The sequence below is a fragment of the Haliotis cracherodii genome, unplaced genomic scaffold, assembly GCF_022045235.1.
Source record: "Haliotis cracherodii isolate W230 unplaced genomic scaffold, xgHalCrac1.p SCAF_14, whole genome shotgun sequence".
Classification (NCBI taxonomy): Eukaryota; Metazoa; Mollusca; class Gastropoda; order Lepetellida; family Haliotidae; genus Haliotis; species Haliotis cracherodii.
This window is the reverse complement of record NW_027266269.1, coordinates 132,623-154,907: the sequence shown is the minus strand read 5'-3', so window position 1 is coordinate 154,907 and position 22,285 is coordinate 132,623. Positions and strand designations below refer to the sequence as shown.

The 22,285-nt window shown below is 43.6% G+C and overlaps 1 protein-coding gene across 1 annotated transcript; it reads left to right on the top strand.

The window, feature by feature from the left end:
• The first annotated feature begins 1,069 nt into the window (after window positions 1–1,069).
• On the top strand, window positions 1,070–22,261 carry LOC139461284 (cell death abnormality protein 1-like). Its single transcript, XM_071242913.1, has 6 exons — window positions 1,070–1,127; window positions 10,830–10,849; window positions 11,361–11,712; window positions 17,340–17,735; window positions 21,176–21,284; window positions 22,063–22,261. The coding sequence occupies exons 1-6, from the start codon at window positions 1,070–1,072 to the stop codon at window positions 22,259–22,261; spliced, it is 1,134 nt and encodes a 377-aa protein (XP_071099014.1).
• Window positions 22,262–22,285: the final 24 nt, after the last annotated feature.

The following is a 22,285-nucleotide window of genomic DNA, read 5'->3' as shown; positions in this document are numbered from 1 at the left end:
AAGACCTGCAAGAGTTTAGGTTCATTTATATCCAAGGAAGTATGAAGTTACACCAATTATGATGTCATGTGACTTCCATGCTGACATCATGCAACTGTGACGTAAAATACTGTCGTTTTATAGTTTTATTTGTTCGTTTGAAGACATATTTGAAAAGGGTAACAAGTGCAAATTTGATTTTCTTTTCTATTTGTAACGAGATGTGGACTTAAAGGTATGCAACGTACGTTTAGGTATTGCATTTGTTCCTTGTGCACTCGAATTCGAGCTCGCAAATATCCAGTTAGTCCAATACAGTGTTCTTTGTACGCCAGGCAGGTAATTAGATATATGACCCTTCTGGCGGAACAATTTAGATCAAAATACGGCTGTTTCTTAATGTTACTGAACTGCCCTCAATCATATGTTGACAGGCCCCACAGTCACTCCACCTTGTAACCTAGGTCCACTCGTATTGAGAACTTGAATCATAAAGGGGCTTCGTTAATATGTTCTCGAGATTTATAAAATGACGTTTTGTTGTTCACAATGTTAACAGAGTTCAAACTTGTTTTCCTTGTTTTGTTCTGTTCTAAAATACTGATATTTGCCTGGATTGTGTGGAATATGTTTGGGCTTCGCTGGTTAGTGGACACATATGCAATTGATGTAATGTCTTTATTGTTTATTGTTATTCTGAATCACTGCATATCAGAGAAAGTATTCAGCGTAATGTTTTGTTTTGAAGATTAATTATACATTATAAATGATATATATTTTAAGCTGTTAGTCGAGAGAAGAACAGTAAATTTACAATAAATAACTTTACATTAGGGGCTTAACTATACATAGTGATGGTGATGTTGCCAATTTGTTCAAAACAGCTGCAAAGAACTTGCATTTCGTAAACGAGTAATTAAGTATACCCGGTCGTTTCATTTACTCAAATTTCCACGACTGTCTCCTCATTTGGCAATCTTGTAACACGACATGTACTGTATATATTTGATTAAAATGACGATAGTCGTCAACTTAGGCATATTCTAAAACGTTTCAATGAAATATTATCCGCGTGCATTCCAACAATAGTATGTCTGAAGCAGCCGACTTTCTCCCTCTGGCAGAAACTCACAGTGGCGATTGCCCAGGTAAGGTAATAAAAAAGGTTGGGCTAAATCTATTTGTTCAAGTGGCATAGTATGTCTAAAATTGCTTGACGAATATTTTAAAAATATATAAACAGAATTGTATTCCTCCCAATGTTTTAAAAATGGTTCTACAAGGGAAAGGTAAATATGTAGCTTTCGTGCATTATTCTCCACTGCGATTTGCTCCTATTTTCTTTTGACTACTTTGTTGTAAACGAGATGTGGCTAACCATGTACATAGAAGACAGTTCATATTGTTACATATGTTTTTCTTTGTTAAGTTTTTCGTTTTAAAAATGTTTCCTTTTTCCTGAAACAAAAAGATGACTTATATTGTGTTGTACAATTTATTTATGTTCACATATTCATATATACTGAGTCAAATTAAAAATTTCACATTTTAAAAAGTAATCCCATATATGATAAACAACGGACAAATGTATGAGAGAAGGTAACTTTTAATCATCAATGTACAAGGAAGGATTTTATTTAACGTTGGTAACCATAATTTGTTCCAAGCACCTACAGTATTCGGTAATAACATCAACAGTTTAAATCATCAGTCCCAAGCACGAGAATCTGATGGCACACAAGTTCAGTAGCGTGTATGGCCACCATGTGCGTTGACAACTGCCACACAACGCCTCCGCATGGACCTTGTGATGCTTGTGAACACATGATTAGGAAGACAACGCCATTGTTGCTGCAAAATGGTGCCAATATCTTGCAAATTCTATGGTTGGTTGTGGAGAGTGCGCAGTCTGCCAAGAGCATCCCGGACGTGTTCGATAGGGTTGAGGTCGGGACATTCCTTGTCAAAACTGCTGTGTGGGGTCTGGCATTGTTGTGTTGGAAGATCAAACCGGGTCCATGTGCTGTCATAAAAGGCAGCAATTCTGGTGCCAGTACCTGGTCGCGGTAAGCAGCAGCGTTGAGGTTGCCACGGATGACAAGAAGCCTGGAACGTGCATTGCCACAGAAAGCACCCCTCACAATGACACTTCCGCCTCGAAATCTGTCAACTTCCTGTACACAACACTGAGCGTGACGGCGCCTCCACAGCCTCGACCTACCATCAGCAAGTCGAAGATTAAATCGAGATTCATCACTGAAGACGACTTGATTCCAATTCCTCTGAGTCCATCGTAAGTGTCGCTGTACCTACAATTGACGTTGACGTCTGTGTAATTGAGTCAGAATGGGCCCGTAGTATCGCCGTCGTGCTTGAAGGTGAGCGGTTCTCAGACAGTTTTGAACAATTTGTGCACTCAGTCTACCCCTAAACAGTTTATTTCTGGTTGATATAGCCGTCAAAAATCGGTTACGGAGGTGACGTAAGACAATCTGAAGATCCTCTGCATGTGACGTTACACGTGGTCGATCTGGCCGAGGGCGATCAGTGGTGGTACCCGTTTGCTGTAGACGCGTCTGTAAATCATAAACAGTCCCTCGACTACAACCCGTCGTCCTTGCGACTTCAGCTACGGACGTTCCCGTCTGCAACATGCCGATGGCACGTTCACGTTGCACATTTGAAAGGCATGGCATGACAAATGGCCAAGACAACAAACATAAGGAAAAACTGCATTCATTGATCCATGGGGCATTTGTCAACACATGTGATGACCAAAGATATAGTTTAATCTCTACATTCAAAGGCGTAGGAACAGTTGAAAAACATGAAAAGAAATATGTCATCTGATGTTTGGTGAAAACAAATGATGAATTGTCTCATAGACAAAACCCATAAGTTAGGGACATGACACTTAGTCAAGACATAGGTATCACTATGGTATCAGTTGACCTTCCCTGTTTTGGCAAATACAGTGTATGTTTGTATATGCATCTGGAGCAGAATTGATGGTGAAATTAAAAGAAAGGGATTTGAGCATCAAGATAATCTGGTGTCACTAAATAATGACCAAAAGCCAATTTCTTTCTACTAATTTACCGTCCTGAGCTAGAAACCAGTGAAACAATTCCTCTGCTTCCCAGGCTGATCATTATCTTTCTAAGGCTATTTCAAATAGTGCCATGCAACTCTGCCCCAAACGTTGTTTCATCAGGGTTACAACGTTCACAGACAGAGTAAGGTGTCCACAAATTTAACTGTCTATATGTGGAGGACATTTTAAAAATAGATGCACCTGTCACAAAGTGACAACATGCATGCTTGTAATATGTTCGAGCAGGGTTTTTTTCTTTGAGACTCTGAGACCTACATCTACCCCAATACCTTTGACCACCAGATAACACAAACTGTCTTGTAGATCTACTCTTACCCCTACCACTTTGACCTATCCCCGCACCTATTCACCTATTCACCTTTGACATACTTTTCTGCTACATCTTTTGACACAACTAATTCTAGCCCTTAGACCAGAACTATTCCATCTTTTAAACCTACAGTTACTCATATTTCTAAGACGAATACATACCCTGATACCGATAACTGCTTGTATATCTCAGGCTCAAATCTGCAACTTCTCCCAATCTATAGACCTATACATGGCTCATTATCAAAATGTGTACCCCTTTTATGTCAGTAATCTCTTTCTTTCTGAAAGTTTGAGATAACCCTTAACTTCCAGCCCTAATGTTTCAGTGGGGAACCAAATCAAAATATATCATCGAACATTTGCCTTGTCAGTGCTTTAATTTCTAGTGATGGAGTGGTATATAGTCTCAAATTGTTGAAATATCACAATCAATAGACACCGAATGCACTTTTCAGACTTAATGTCATATACATCAGTTTTTATGTTGTTATTTTGCTAATGGGATTAGAATCTTTAAAAGAGACATTTGTGAAGAAAACTATTTCATTTACCTGCAACTACTCCGACCCCTTAGACCTGCAACTACTCCAACCCTTTAGACCTGCAACTACTCCGACCCTTTAGACCTACAACTACTCCGACCCTTTAGAACTGCAGCTTCTAGGACCCTTTAGACCTGCAACTACTCCGACCCTTTAGACCTGCAACTACTCTGACCCTTTAGACCTACAACTACTCCGACCCTTTAGAACTGCAGCTTCTAGGACCCTTTAGACCTACAACTACTCCGACCCTTTAGAACTGCAGCTTCTAGGACCCTTTAGACCTATAACTACTCCGACCCTTTAGAACTGCAGCTTCTAGGACCCTTTAGACCTGCAACTACTCCGACCCTTTAGACCTACAACTACTCCGACCCTTTATACCTGCAATTTATCCGACCCTTTAGACCTGCAACTACTCCGACCCCTAAGACCTGCAACTAATCTGGCCCTTTATATTCCTAACACCTACCTAAGTCCTACACTTAAGACCTACATGCATGCATACATACATATCCTACCAACTATATGTAAACTGGCTCCTATCTCCTAGATCTGCCGCTCCTCATATCATTAAGACACACCCCTACTGCTGTCACGTATAACAACGTCTGCTCATATGCCTTTCACGCACATCTTTGACATAACGTCATGTTACCCCTTTGACCTACAGCTACTCCTTCATTTTGACCTACAAATACTACTACTACTACTACTCCTAAGCGTTAGACCTAAACTACTTCCACCTTTTACACATACAACAACCCCGACCTTTTACAACTACAACTACTTCTAGCCCTTAGTAACACGCCTACCATCAGCAATTGATAACCCTTACACCTAGCAAATACGCACATCCTTTAGGCCTACAACAGTTACTACTCCTTAGAAAAATAACTCTTGCCCATACATCTACTTCTACTCTTTAGTCCTACAACAGTCAAACGTAATAGAGATACACCTACGTTTTTCACTCAGGCCTATATATCTCAAACCTACAATCACCCCTTCCCCTTAGACCTACAACATTCTTCGACCCCTTAGACCTACAACTACTCCGAGCCCTTAGACCTACAACTACCCTTACTACTTAAACTTACACTTACTCCTACCTCTTAGACCTACAACTACCCCTACCCCTTAGACCTGCAACTACCCCGACATCTTAGACCTACTACTACCCTTACTACTTAGACCCACACTAACTCCTACCCCTTAGACCAACAACTACCCCTATCCCTGAGACCTACAGCCAACCCTATAACGTATACCGACCACTCCTACCGTTCGACCTACAGCCCCCCCTACCCTTAGACCTACAACTATCCTTACTTCTTAAACCTACAGCCACTCCAAACCCCTTAAACATACAACCACTCCTACCGGTAGACCTACAATCACTCCTACCCCTTAGATCTACAACTCCTACCCTTAGGCCTACTGCACTCCTACCCCTTCGACCAACAACGAAGCCTATCCTTTTGACCTACAGCTATTCATATCACCTAGATATACCAGTAATCATTCCCCTTGACACATTCAACTTCCCCATATATAAGAAATAAAACTATTCCCAATTCTTGTACCCACAACAACCCCAACTATTTAAAGTACAACTATGTCTATCCCTCACACACAGCTAACTATTCTTTTACATACTACGATTTCTTCACTTACTCTTATCTCTTAGATCCAAAACTGCACCAGGACCTTAAATATACATTATCCTATATCTTCAACCTACAACTAGTCCTCCTCTATATCCTACCCCTTGGACCTACACCCCTACCCTTTAGAACTTCTAAACTAGTCTTCCATTTAAGACTAGCTTCTCCTACACTTTCACATTCACATATCGCCAACCTTTTGACAAACACCTATTACTATCCCTTGACTTACAACTTCCCTAAGAACGTACCTACACATACCACTACCCCTAGATTATATCCTTAGCCCTTAGACATGTAACCACTCCCTGCAACTGCTCGGACCTATACCTACCCCTGACACCTACTACTACCAATACCCTGTCCTGCCTCTTACATGTAACTTACACATACCCCCTTAAAAAGCACAATCATTCATACCCCTTGACATTCACCTACACCCTCTCAAACATAGATTTCCCACTACCCTATTAAACGTACAACTAACTGAAAGTCTCACACATACCCCTAACCCTGCTTATTAGACCTTTTCCAACTCCCATGCCTTGGACCTACAACTACTGTTACACATTTGACCGACACTTACTGCTATCACTACGAGCTACAACTACTTCTAGCCGTTTGTAATCCATTCTCACAACTTGGGTTTATCATAAGGACATTTAAAGACGAAACAGGTTAATAATGTTGTTTGTTTTTTGTTTTCAGAAATGTATAAAATGTTTTATTCATAACTTCACTCTCAAGTATTATATTATTGATTTATTGACTGTGTGTAATTGCTAATAAGTTGTTAATTTTACCGGTGATCCATTGAACAATCAATATAAATATTAATAGGACCGAGTTAAATATGATGACTGAATGCAAGCTTAAATGAGTTACGCTTGATACAGGATACTTGGTACTTTCGAACAACTTTTGAGTGAAGGGATGAGGCAGTCTGTTAGTCAGTTGGGTTTAACGCCATTTTTGAGCAGTAATTTAGGTACATCCAGGCATGTCAGTGTGATATATGGGAGCTCAAAGCGATGTTGACTTGGGACATTTACCACTTTAAGGAAATATTTGTATGGGGAAGACAAACATGAAAACAACATAAGGCTGAAACAGGATTCGAACACCCGATCATGGTTTTCTGGCACACCTACAGGACAACGCATTAAATTACCGGCGTTCAGTTGTTCTATTTGGTACGGCGAGAGCATCAGTGCAGACAACGAGGCAGCATATCATTGAAAATGAGTTTATAGGGAAGATTAAGCTGTTGTCTGTGCAGAACATTACCTGACATACCGCTGTGGCAGTATCAATAACATACTTTCAAACAGCATTTACATAGTGAGTTTTTGTAAATTATATGAAAGTATAAGACGGATGCAAAAGTGAAACGGCTGAATTGAATAATATTTATTCTAACATTCACCAAATAAGGGAATATGAAACTTTTGTTCTGAAAAAAAAATAATCTCACACCAAAAGACAGCATATTTGACGCAAAACACGATGTTTAAAAACTGCCCCTGTTTTTTAAAGCCGAAGGAAACTGGAACTAATGCGAAGTGAATAGCAAAAGCCCGGTCACATCATATAATTACACATTGCGCACGCGCAAGGACTCAAGGCTCGGTTTTGGCCATGCCAATCCAACGCTCTAATCAAATTTATTCCTACTGGGAACTTCCGAGTTTTATAAACATATCCTCTTTAAGCGCACCTGGTGAACACGTACGCAATGCCTCAAGTTATTAGGCTGATGAGAAGGACATTTGTTTTACATTTTCACATTCACCCAGGAAACGTTTTTAGCGTGCACTTGTGGTATTTTAATAGCTTAAACTGAAATCAAGGGCATTTTTCCCCGACACTAAACTGTCAATAATCACATCTCTACACTATGAGACAGAGAGTGCCATAGTTGTTATGGTTTCGGAAAAAAGCCTTTCCTCATATTCAGAAAATCAGTATATTACAAATGCTACATTTTATAAGTGTGATGCCCCTGGATGGATGTGCAAAGTAGAAATGTAGAACTTAATTCTGAAAGAACCTAAATATGTCCGTGTCGATTTTTTTATAACAGACGATTTGACGGCCGCATCACCTTGGGCGCTAATAACTATAGAAAATTACATCTTCCTCAATCATTGTCGGTAGAAATTTAAAAACAATACGTACCATGCAGGATTACGGTTGCCACACTATACAGATTATGTATGGAAACACGAGAAGAGTCGACTAAGTACATGTGTATTTCCAATTTAAGGGACCCGAGTGCGCATGGCATTTTCAGCTTTCCTCCATACGATTGTGACGCCAAATTTGCCGTGTCACAATAAGCGGTGTGTCGTCACAATAGTGACGTGCGATGTATAATTAAACTTTGCAAGGCTTGCACAATTTGACTTACGTTGACTTAAGAAGTTACAATGCTACACACTTTCAATCCAAGTTTAATGTGTGAGTATAGTATTAACAATAAGGGAACCAACAAAAGTGTTTGAGCCAGTGGTTGTTTCCTTGATTCCGATTCCAATAGACAATCCCCTGACCCCATGTGCCGCTTCTTTAATTATATTAGCTGACACAAAGAAGTGTTTAATGGTGTCATGGTTGCAATAGGTGTTTGTCAGGAAACCAAACTTTTAATTGAAAACACAGGATGTGTATCTCCTAATCGTGAATTTAGATCTGCCTGTTTTGGTTCGATGAAATGGGTATAGTATTGTGTGTACTTTATTAACTCAGTAATTATTTTTTTTTTTTTATCAAATTGCAGACATATTAGTTATTTAGGTTCTTAAACTAAAGCAAGAACACTACAGGCATGGTCTTAAATGGGAACTGTTTCAATTTGTGTCTCAATGATGTGTGAAGACCTATGCCTTTCTGCTCTACACCACAGTATTGGTGTGTATGTTGACAAGGACACGCAATAGACGATGTGGTGTAGAGGAGAGAGGCATAGGTCTAGGCTTGGTATGCACGTATTTTTGTATGTAGTTGGTAGATTCTGTACGCGTGTACCCGAAGCCAAGTCATGTCTAAATATTGTTTATGCACATGATGAGCATAACTGTACAACTTGCGATTATGAGGAATGGTAAACCATGACATAAGTTATTATTAATGTAAACAGATGTTTCCAGTTGTCCGGGTCATACTTGAGAGTTGTGTTTTAAATGTAGTTTGTTTTCCCCAAAAAAATAGGTGTCAAAGAAATATAACATTCTGGGCAACGGAATCTAGATATTGATCAACTTTCTCATGATGCGTGGCCTAAAAAGTCTCCTGGATGCGCGTAGACCCTTGCACTATCATCAGAATTGTCCAGAAGAAACCTGGACTCATTCATGAACAATATACTGTCCCAGCCTTGTCTTCTGAGCTTCAGATGCTGTTAACACCAAGCTAGGTGTTCCTGACGGTGACGTGGAAACAAACGTGGGCGTTTCGCTGGAAGGTCGGGGTCGGATGTTGCTAATGGCTGTGCCACTTATTGGTCTTAACCCAGGAAATGTTAATGTCCCCGTTTTGTATCAATTCCTTAAATACACCAACCGAATATGGTTGTCTTGTTCACATGACATCACACATGGGCGACCGGTTACCAGCACGGTAACTTTTTACCGTTATTATGTGTATTACCAGCTAATCGGGTGTGCAGTCATGTAAACACACACATTTCGTGACCTTACACATAGGCGACCAGTTACCAGCACAGTAACTTTTTTGCCAACATTGACAGTAGCGGGTGACCTCGCCTAGGTGAACACGACCAAGCTGAGTGTCGCTCATTTCCCGATGAAAGTCAGTATGCCACCTGATTAGGTTGTCACGTGGAGACATACATAACTACTTTAGGGGAATTCCTTAATGTCTAAAAATACATAAACAAAAATATTTAGGGAGAACTAAGGGCGACATGATTTAGGCTATGAATGATGCAAGAGTTGAAGTCAGACAGATCATGTATATGACGGGTCACCGAAATAAAGCGTCTATGTTCAGCTATAACAGAGAATGCTCGACTTACCAAAAGAAATCACCGAGCTCCACACCATCGGGCCTCAGTAAATCCTCAAGTTGTAATCCCCGTCATCAGCAGCCGTAGTATGACTCAAACACACACCAAAAGTTCACAGAACGTTAACACGTATCCATCTTCAGCATGAGCCGGGTCTGGATTTCTTTCCAATTCCAAGGCTAACTTTACTGGATGCGACGTGTATTTCACGCGATATGGCATTTCGGTAGCCGCCATTTTCATGTGTAATGGATCATTTTGTTATGATGTATGCATCTGTCAATATCAGGATTGAACTTGGTTTTTTTCACGTTCATCAGCTGATAAACGCATTTCTACACAGCTGAAGGCTAGTAGTCAAATTAAGGATGTTGTATTCAAATAAGTTTATTGTGAAAGTGAATCTGGGAAATGTGTTTTTGCCTGCATATAAATATATACAGTTTAAGTTAATTTTGATCTAAACGACCTTATTATCTTGTGTAGTTTCACAGTAATGTCCAGTCATATATTCCCATCTTCCTCCTAAGAAGGAACAAGTTAACTAAGTGAAGTAGATATTCAGTATAGTATGTGCAGCCCACGTACTAGAAGTCAACAACAGCTGGGTCGGCATCCTGCAGGTAACGTGTTTTGTACGTATGCTATTGATTTACCATTTGTTTATATGCCGGTGTAGGTTGAACTCCTGCCGTCAGGTATAAACACAAATGTCCCATGGGCTCGTAAGAGGCGACCAAATGAATCAATGTTACCTCAACACACGATGCGTTACGATCATGGTGATATGTGTGCGTTATGAAATTAAACGTTTGTACTCCATGATGTGTCGTTTTTATGGGATAAGGCTTCGTCTAGGCGTCTTTATAGCATAACATATCCTCATTAAAACATCATGCAATGTTACTTCACGATATGACGTTTGTAATGATTGTTGACAATTATCATAAGATTTATTTAGTCCTTAGTCAGCCGCTTGCATGAGATGATGCAGGTATATATAGGACGTATTTTTTTTTTATTCGATATGTTTGTACTGTATGATGGCATGCTGTGCTATAGGATGGCATGCCTGTAACATAGGAGGATGCAGATGAGAAGTGTTTACTGTAGGATGAGACGATTGTAAGATATAATTTGAATTTTTAAACATCTGTGCATGTTAATATTTCCTTATTTTCTGACAGTGTTGATTTCCATCTTCCTGGTAAGTGGCACAACATAATATCGAAAGGAAACGTGAATCACTGTGTTAATGTCATAAGGATGATAAGCGTGTAACAACATTTGGATCGCCCGACCCCTCAGACCCATGTATAGATACCGATGTCTTGGTTCAGTTGTTCTGCATTATCTACCGTATATCAGTACGTATATAACCCAAGTATTTGCTGGTGTTGTACAGTTTGCTTATATAAACATGAGGATTAAAAAATGCTTCGGATTTCTCTGTTTTGCTCAGCTTCTAGGATCTGCATTGTTTATTTATTGTTTGTTTATTAGTGTTTTAGTTTGAGTTTTAATAAGTAATGCATTTCATAACAAACTTGTTCTTTCACATTGATTTCAGTCAGCAGAATGGCCGCCTCGATCTTGATGATGTGCATAGCCTCCTTAATTATTGTTATTGAAGGTAAACGATTGTATTGTTTAAACCGTTGTCTGGTGTGTTCATTTTATTCGTGTGTGTTTGCGTGTGCTGTGTGTGTGTGTGTGAGGATGGAGGGTATGTGTCTGCGTGTGTGTGTGTGTGTGCGTGCGTGCGTGCGTGCGTGCGTGCGTGCCTCACTGAATGTGACACTGGGTATTTTGGTCGGACGTGCAGCTCAGTTTGCAGTGATAAATGTATGAATAAGAGCTGCATACTAGTACACAATGGCATCGGTAACTGCACTGAGGGTTGTGTGCCAGGATACCAAGGCATCAACTGCAACATACCATGTGACAATCCAGGAGGTAACTGTACAGCATGTCCAGGTGGGTGTGATGGAGGATATTGTCAACTGGGCTCCTCCTGTGTGTCTGGATGTGTAGACTCCCACTACGGAACCGGCTGTGATGAGAAATCTGGTAGGCATAGTTTTAGAACAAGTTTTAATAGCATTGCTGTTCATACTCTTGGTAAAGTTGCTTAATGTGTCGGTATTCCCACTGAAACCAACTGACTTCCACAACGGGACCGACTGTGAATCTGGCAGGTGGTTGACATATAACAAGGTGAATGTTCAAGTGGATGTACGCCATGCAACAGGGTGACAGGAAAATGTGATGAAGGAATTCTGAATGCACCATTGTAATATGATAACTACCCAAAAGGCTACATTCTCAGGTGTACATGTGTTGATCGGAACTTAAATATTATACTCTAAGTAAACTAGCTTTGTATAACGGCGCTCATTAAACATAATGAGAGAAGGAATTATTTTCAGAGTGTATCGTTTTATGAATGAATGAATCCATTAAGTTACAAAGTGTCTACCAAAAGCAGTCCACGACGTCTAGGTTGTACTTCTAAAAAAGCAACACCCATATCTGCAACTATCCACATCCCATTCCACAGAGCTCTTAGATCTCCTCGACCCACCACTCTCCCATCTTCAAATACCAACGACTCTCTCCTATCTCTTAGAACTTCTACTTCCGCTGTATGTGAGACCTACCACTCCCTCTATTTGTTAGACCTACTGTTCCCCAAGTCCCTTAGCGCAACCACTACCCCTACATGTATAATAAACATCCCCCACCCCATTTCTTACATCTTTCACTACTGCTATGTCTAACACCCACCACAACCCTATATCTCACTTCTGCCCCCATCTCTTACAGCCAACACTATCTCATGTCAGATCTACCACTACCCCATGTCTTCGATCTGCCACTTCCCCATGTCTTCGATCTGCCACTACCCCATGTCTTTAATCTACCACTACCCTATGTCTTAGATCTACCACTACCCCATGTCTTCGATCTACCACTACCCCATGTCTTCGATTTACCACTACCCTATGTCTTAGATCTGCCACTTCCCCATGTCTTCGATCTACCACTACCCCATGTCTTCGATCTACCACTACCCCATGTATTCGATCTACCACTACCCCATGTCTTTGATCTACCACTACCCCATGTCCTTGATCTACCACTACCCCATGTAATCGATCTACCACTACCCCATGTCTTCGATCAACCACTACCCCATGTCTTTGATCTACCACTACCCCATGCCTTAGATCTGCCACTACCCCATGTCTTCGATCTACCACTACCCCATGTCTTCGATCTACCACTACCCCATGTCTTCGATCTACCACTACCCCATGTCTTTGATCTGCCACTACCCCATGTCTCCGATCTGCCACTACCCCATGTCTTCGATCTACCACTACCCCATGTCTTTGATCTACCACTACCCCATGTAATCGATCTACCACTTCCCCATGTCTTCGATCTACCACTACCCCATGTCTTTGATCTACCACTACCCCATGCCTTTGATCTACCACTACCCCATGTAATCGATTTACCACTGCCCCATGTCTTCGATCTACCACTACCCCATGTCTTTAATCTACCACTACCCTATGTCTTAGATCTACCACTACCCCATGTCTTTGATCTACCACTACCCCATGTCTTTGATCTACCACTACCCCATGTAATCGATTTACCACTGCCCCATGTCTTCGATCTACCACTACCCCATGTCTTTAATCTACCACTACCCTATGTCTTCGATCTACCACTACCACATGTCTTCGATCTACCACTACCCCATGTCTTCGATTTACCACTACCCCATGTCTTCGATCTACCACTACCCCATGTCTTCGATCCACCACTACCCCATGTCTTCGATCTACCACTACCCCATGTCTTTGATCTACCACTACCCCATGTAATCGATCTACCACTACCCCATGTCTTCGATCAACCACTACCCCATGTCTTTGATCTACCACTACCCCATGCCTTAGATCTACCACTACCCCATGCCTTAGATCTGCCACTACCCCATGCCTTAGATCTACCACTACCCCATGTCTTTGATCTACCACTACCCCATGCCTTAGATCTGCCACTACCCCATGTCTTAGATCTGCCACTGCCCCATGTGTCAGATTTCCAACTATCCCATGTCCTAGATCTGCCACTACCTCATGTCTTCGATCTGCCACTACCCCATGTCTTCGATCTACCACTACCCCATGTCTTTGATCTACCACTACCCCAAGTCTTTGATCTACCACTACCCCATGTATTCGATCTGCCACTACCCCATGTGTCAGATCTACCACTACCCCATGTAATCGATCTGCCACTACCTCATGTGTCAGATTTCCCACTATACCATGTCCTAGATCTGCCACTACCCCATGTCTTCGATCTACCACTACCCCATGTCTTCGATTTACCACTACCCCATGTCTTCGATCTACCACTACCCCATGTCTTCGATCTACCACTACCCCATGTCTTTGATCTACCACTACCCCATGTAATCGATCTACCACTACCCCATGTCTTCGATCAACCACTACCCCATGTCTTTGATCTACCACTACCCCATGCCTTAGATCTGCCACTACCCCATGTCTTTGATCTACCACTACCCCATGCCTTAGATCTGCCACTACCCCATGCCTTAGATCTACCACTACCCCATGTCTTTGATCTACCACTACCCCATGCCTTAGATCTGCCACTACCCCATGTCTTAGAACTGCCACTACCCCATGTCTTCGATCTACCACTGCCCCATGTCTGAGGTCTACCACTACCCCATGTCTTCGATCTACCACTACCCCATGTCTTAGATCTACCACTACCCCATGTCTTCGATCTACCACTACCCCATGTCTTAGATCTGCCACTACCCCATGTCTTCGATCTACCACTACCCCATGTCTTCGATCTACCACTACCCCATGTCTTAGATCTACCACTACCCCATGTCTTCGATTTACCACTACCCCATGTCTTTGATCTACCACTACCCCATGCCTTAGATCTGCCACTACCCTATGTCTTCGATCTACCACTACCCCATGTCTTCGATCTACCACTACCCCATGTCTTCGATCTACCACTACCCCATGTCTTCGATCTACCACTACCCCATGTCTTTGATCTACCACTACCCCATGTAATCGATCTGCTACTACCCCATGTGTCAGATTTCCAACTATCCCATGTCCTAGATCTGCCACTACCCCATGTCTTCGATCTGCCACTACCCCATGTCTTCGATCTACCACTACCCCATGTCTTTGATCTACCACTACCCCAAGTCTTTGATCTACCACTACCCCATGTATTCGATCTGCCACTACCCCATGTGTCAGATCTACCACTACCCCATGTAATCGATCTGCCACTACCTCATGTGTCAGATTTCCCACTATACCATGTCCTAGATCTGCCACTACCCCATGTCTTCGATCTACCACTACCCCATGTCTTCGATTTACCACTACCCCATGTCTTCGATCTACCACTACCCCATGTCTTCGATCTACCACTACCCCATGTCTTCGACCTTCCACTACCCCATGTCTTAGATCTACCACTACCCCATGTGTTTGATCTGCCACTACACCATGTCTTCGATCTGCCACTATCCCACGTCTTCGACATTCCACTACCCCATGTGTCAGAACTACCACTACCCAATGTGTCAGATTTGCCACTACCCCATGTCTTCGATCTTCCACTACCCTATGTCTTCGATCTGCCACTAGCCCATTTCTGAGATCTACCACTACCCCATGTCTTCGATCTGCCAATACCCCATGTGTCAGATCTGCCACTACCCCATGTCCCCGATCAACCACTACCCCATGTCTTCGATCTGCCACTACCCCATGTCTTCGATCTTTCACTACCCTATGTCTTCGATCTGCCACTAGCCCATTTCTGAGATCTACCACTACCCCATGTCTTCGATCTGCCAATACCCCATGTGTCAGATCTGCCACTACCCCATGTCCCCGATCAACCACTACCCCATGTCTTCGATCTGCCAATACCCCATGTCTTTGATCTACCACTACCCCATGTATTCGATCTGCCACTACCCCATGTCTTCGATCTACCACTACCCCATGTCTTCGATCTGCCACTACCCCATGTCTTCGGTCTGCCACTACCCCATGTCTTCGATCTACCACTACCCCATGTCTTCGATCTGCCACTACCCCATGTCTTCGATCTACCACTACCCCATGTGTCAGATCTGCCACTACCCCATGTCTTAGATCTACCGCTACCCCATATCTTAGATCTACCACTACACCATGTCTTAAATCTACCACTACCCCATGTCTTTGATCTACCACTACCCCATGTCTTCGATCTGCCACTATCCCATGTCTTCGACCTTCCACTACCCCATGTGTCAGATCTACCACTACCCCATGTTTTTGATCTGCCACTACCTCATGTCTTCGATCTTCCACTACCCCATGTGTCAGATTTGCCACTACCCCATGTCTTCGATCTTCCACTACCCCATGTCTGCGATCTGCCACTAGCCCATTTCTGAGATCTACCACTGCCCCATGTCTTCGATCTGCCAATACCCCATGTGTCAGATCTGCCACTGCCCCATGTCCCCGATCAACCACTACCCCATGTCTTCGATCTACCACTACCCCATGTCTTTGATCTACCACTACCCCATGTCTGAGGTCTACCACTACCCCCTGTCTTTGATCTACCACTACCCCATGTCTTCGATATACCACTACCCCATGTCTGAGATCTACCACTACCCCATGTCTTAGATCTGCCACTACCCCATGTCTTCGATCTACCACTACCCCATGTCTTTGATCTACCACTACCCCATGTCTTCGATCTGCCACTACCCCATGTCTTTGATATCTTCCACGACAACATTTGACCATTTTCTTAATGATATTTTGTGTTAATAGCTTTCGGCTGAAAGCTATGAGCACACAAGACCATTTAGAAAATGGTCAAATGCCAATGGGAGCCGTGCCAATTTACACTTATCAGAGGGGTACACAAAGTACTTGAACTAGACTAACAGTTGTCGGACTTTCATTTTTGTTAGTTCGCTGACTTTGTGTGCTGTAGACTAGGTGCCTCATTCTGGCATTGTGTGTTCGAATCCAGGAAGGGACTCAACCCCCAAAAAGTACTACAATCTGTTCTTTACTAAGAAAGTGTTATCCGAAATTGACATTTGTTACATTTGACCACTTTCTAAATGACATTGTGTATTCATACTTTTATTGTATTTCTCAAAGACGTTTTGATAAGTTTCAACTTTCTCTGCCACAGCTTGAAACAACTGGAAACAATATAGCAACCGTCATGCTGACACACATGCTGCTCATCTCAGTACTTTTTTGGAACTCCTTACAGTCAAATTGCATTGCGTAATTAACATTGATTTTTGTATGTACGTGATGCACAGAGGCTAAACAAAAAATATAAATTCTAGTCGAGAAATAAGCTGGAAATGTGGGAAGGAACAAACGTTTCGAGTCTAATTCGTTTTTTTTTGAAAATGTGATAAATGACAATATTGGGGTTTGCTATGGAAGACGACGACAGAAAATGAAACTTGCAATACAAGTGGCTGGTCAGGTATGGTCTTGTAACTCATTTCCATTCGTTGGTCATCCTCTATTTGTACCAGCCACTAGACTCAGTATCCATTTACCTTTCAGCAGTTCCATGCCCAGAGAATCAGCACTGTTTGGACTGCGACAACACCACAGGACATTGCCTCACTGAGTGTGACACTGGGTATTTTGGTCGGATGTGCAGCTCAGTTTGCAGTGATAACTGTATGAATAAGAGCTGCATACTAGTACCACATGGCATCGGTGACTGCACTGAGGGCTGTGTGCCAGGGTTTCAAGGCAGGGGTTGCAACATACCATGTGACAGTCCAGGAGGTAACTGTACAGCATGTCCAGGTGGTTGTGATGGAAGATATTGTCAGCTGGGCTCCTCCTGTGTGTCTGGATGTGAGGACTCCTACTACGGGACAGATTGTAAGAACTGTTCAAGTGGATGTAAGACATGCAACAGGATGACAGGAACATGTGATGAGGAATCGGGTAGGTTATTTTTTTTGCTAATAACTTTAATATTATTACTATGCTGAAGAATTAGATGCAGGTGTTTCAGCTGGGTACCTTTTTGTGTGTCTGGGTGTGAAGATCTTTTCACAGGATATCGCTTTGTTAATGAAAAATTCCATTCCAGCATAAATACAGATTTGAATACACTTTCCTTATATCATTTTGCAACTCTGAGTTTCACGCACCCATGGTATTGCGTACGGTCATCAGGCATAATGAAACATGGTTTTTAGTTTGACCCTTTCTTTTTAGCACGGCTTGGGTGTTTACCATGGCGACACCTGTTGAAAGCGCTAGCCAATAAAGACTGTTCAATGGTTCAACCTCCCTTTCCACCCACCTCCTCGACTTTCCATTCCACACACATTACATCAAGCTTTCCACTCACACACTAGACTTCCCTCTCAACATCCCCCCCCCCACCCCCTCTCCGAGCAACATTTCCTTTCCACCCATCCCATAGACCAACCTTTCCACCCACACACGAGACATCCTTCTCAACCCTCACACTAGACCAACATTTTCACCGACACATTAAACCTCCTTTTCAATACTCACACTAGAACAACCTTTTCATCCAACACATTAGACCATCCTTTCCACCCACACACTAGACCTCCCTCTCAACACCCCCCCCCCCTCCCCCCCACCCCCTCTCCGAGCAACATTTCCTTTCCACCCATCCCATAGACCAACCTTTCCACCCACACACTAGGCCTTCCTTTCCACCCCCCCCCCCCCCCCCCCCCCCACCGACCTCTCTTTCTACAACCACTAGACCAACCTTTCCAACCACACACTAGACCAACCTTTCCACCCACTCACTAGACCTCCCTTTCCACCCACCCCCTAGACCAACCTTTCCAGCCACACAGTAGACCAACCTTTCCACCCACACACGAGACATCCTTCTCAACCCTCACACTAGACCAACATTTTCACCGACACATTAAACCTCCTTTTCAATACTCACACTAGAACAACCTTTTCATCCAACACATTAGACCATCCTTTCCACCCACACACTAGACCTCCCTTTCCAACAGCCCCCACCCCCAGACCAGCCGTTTCATCCACACACTAGAACAACCTTTCCACCCTTCCACCCACACACGATACCTTGCTACCAACCCCGTCGACCTCACTTTCCAAGCATCGCTTAGGCCAACCTTTCCTCCGACACACTAGACCTCCCTCTCCACCCACACTCTAGGCCTCCCTTTCCACCCACCCCCAGACCAACCTTTCGAACCACACACTCGACCCACCTTTCAACCCTCCACCTCGACCTCCCTTTCAACCCACCCCTTCGACCTCCCTTTCAACACACACTAGACCAATCTTTTAACCCACACACTAGACCCCACCCACATACACATTAGACCTCCCTTTCCACACACTGTAGACCAACCTTTCCACCAAACCCTAGGCCACACTTTTCAACCGACACATCATACCAACCTTTACAGCCACACACTAGATCTGCCCTTCAACCGACACACTAGACCAACCTTTTCCACCCATCCGCCAGACCAACATTTCCATTCATGCTCTAGACCAAACATTACACCAACTCCCTAGACCAACCTCTCCACCCACGCAGTAGACCTCCCTTTCAACCCACACACTAGACCAGAATTTCCACACATACACTAGACCGAGATTTCCACCCACACTAGACCAACTTTTCTACCAAAGCATGATACCTCCCTTTCCACCAAACCCTAGACCAACCTTTCCACTCACCCCCTAGTCCAACCTTTTCAACCCACACACTAGACAAACCTTTCCACCCACGCAAGGGACCTCCTGTTCAACCCTCACACTAGACCAACCTTTCCACCCACTCGCTAGGACTCCATTTCCACCCACCCCCTCGACCTCCCTTACCACATACACTAGACCAACCTTTTCACCCATGCACTAGACCAACCTCTCCACCCACGGACTAGACCTCCCTTTCCACCCACCCCATAGACCAACCTTTTCAACCCACATACTAGACAAACCTTTCCATCCACGCAAGGGACCCCTGTTCAACCCTCACACTAGACCAACCTTTCCACCCACACACTAGGCCTCCCTTTCCACCCACCCCCTCGACCTCCCTTTCCACACACACCAGACCAACCTTCCACCCACACGCTAGACGAATCTTTCCACCCACCACTTCCAACTCCCTTTTCCCCCAACGCCACTAAACCTCCCTTTCAATCCACACACCGGACCTCCCTTACCACCAGCCACCTATGCCAACCTTTCCACCCACACACTAGGCCTCCCTTTCCACCCACACGCAAGACCTCCCTTTCCACCCAACCCTAGGCCAACCTTTTCAACCGGCAAAAACCTTTACACCCACACACGAGACCTGCTTTTCAACCCCCATACTAGGCCTACATTTCCAACCCCCACACTAGACCAACCGTTCCACCCACCCACTAGACCAACCGTACCACTCACCCCCTAGACCTCCCTTTCCGTCCACCCCCTAGACCAACCTTTCCACTCACACCCTACACCAACCTACACACACACTTGACCAACCATGAAACCCACCCCCAAGACCAACCTTTCCACCCACGCACTAGACCTCCCTTTCCACACACACACTAGACCAACATTTCCACCCACACAGTAGACCAACCTTTCCGCCCACGCACTAGACCTCCCTTTCCACCTAACCCTAGACCAACATTTCCACCCACACACTAGATCTCCCTTTCCACCCACCCCCTAGACCTCCCTTTTCAACCCATCCCTCGACCTCCCTTTCAACACACACAAGACCAACCTTTCCACCCACTCATTATACCTCCATTTCCACCCACCCCCTAGACCTCCCATTCCACCCACTCACTAGACCAAACTTTCCACCCACACACTAGACCTCCCTTTCCGACCACCCCCTAGAACAGCCTTTCCAACCACACACTAGACCTCCCTTTCCACCCACCCCCTAGACCAACCTTTCCACCCACACACAAGGCCTCCATTTCCACCCAACCCCAGACCACCCACCCCCTAGACCAACCTTTCCACCCACACACTAGGCCTCCATTTCCACCCAACCTCAGACCACCCACCCCCTAGACCAACCTTTCCACCCACACACTAGGCCTCCATTTCCACCCAACCTCAGACCACCACCACACCCCCCATTCCCCCAAACCCCTCACCCCCCACCCCCAGATCACCCTTACCACCCACATACTAGACGAACCTTTCCACCATCACACGAGACCTCCCTTTCCACCCACCCGGAGAGAGAAAGAGAGAGAGAGGGAACTGAGCGTGTAATATATATATACACGTTCAGGTTGGCTTTGAAGTGGATGGGTAATGACCATTTTTCGTATCATATTTTGCTAGGAAGACCTTCTGCAGTATTTACCAATATCATTCTTCTTTGTTAGGTGTTAACGTGGTACTGTTTATGGGACTAGCTGCAGCAGGTTTCCTTTTCATCGTCACGATTTCCCTGGTTGTGCTCTGCAAGTATCGGCAAGGCCTGAAAAGAGAAACGTAAGTGAGTGTGTGAGCCACAGTCGGAAATAGTTCCAGGTTCAGGGTAACAGTTGGCCCACGTGCCACGCTTATTGTAACAGTAGACTAATAAAATGTTGATCAAAGCAGTGGTCAGCAACTGTGGCGTAGCTGACTGTCTTATCATATATTGATGGCGTGAAATGTTGATCATAATATATACCAGCGGTTTACCTAGCCCAGATTCGATTACTAACGCTTGTAAAGTTCAAAGACATGTTTCACAAGTGATCATGATGAGATTTCAATAATATCTACACTACACATGTTAAAGGAAAGAAGGGAACGTTCAAATGATTTTAATGTTTGGATAAAGTTAAAAGTACATCAATCGATTTGTACAGTTTCGCCTCTCTGCTGTGAATGAAAGAGAGTTCAGCATGTATTCCACCACCTACACCTACCTATACTTGTATTCCAAATCTAATTCTTCCTTAATGATAATGCTTACTGTTATTGAAAGCGTGTCATGAAATGTAATGTCATTCAATGACGTACTTATCTCCTGCAAGTCTGTGTTAAACCATTGGCAATCGCAGTGAATGCAGTATTGAAACATGTAAGATGCATATGTATATATATCAGAATTAATGCATAATTAGGACATTTAGCACAGAAAACATCGCCCCAAACAGTTTCTCAGTCAAAGGGCTAATTGGAAAGACAATATTTACAATTGCTTCAAATGTAAGGAAAAAACACAATGCGAATACATCAAAGTAGTCATGAATATTCTGACCGACCAATCAACTTGCAGGTTTCGGCAGTACATTACGCCTAGCCAGGACATACAACTGCCCCCTGAGGCCATTGAAGCTCGACTATATGATGTTGTCGATGAAGCAAAGATGTATGATGCGCTCACTCGTGAGGGACAACAAGCCTCTGAAGCCGGCTATGTGGAGCTGAGGTCGCCAGATAATGCAAACATATCACGTGATCAGGAACGCAGCTGAAGAAGAAACCACATCAATCAGCTG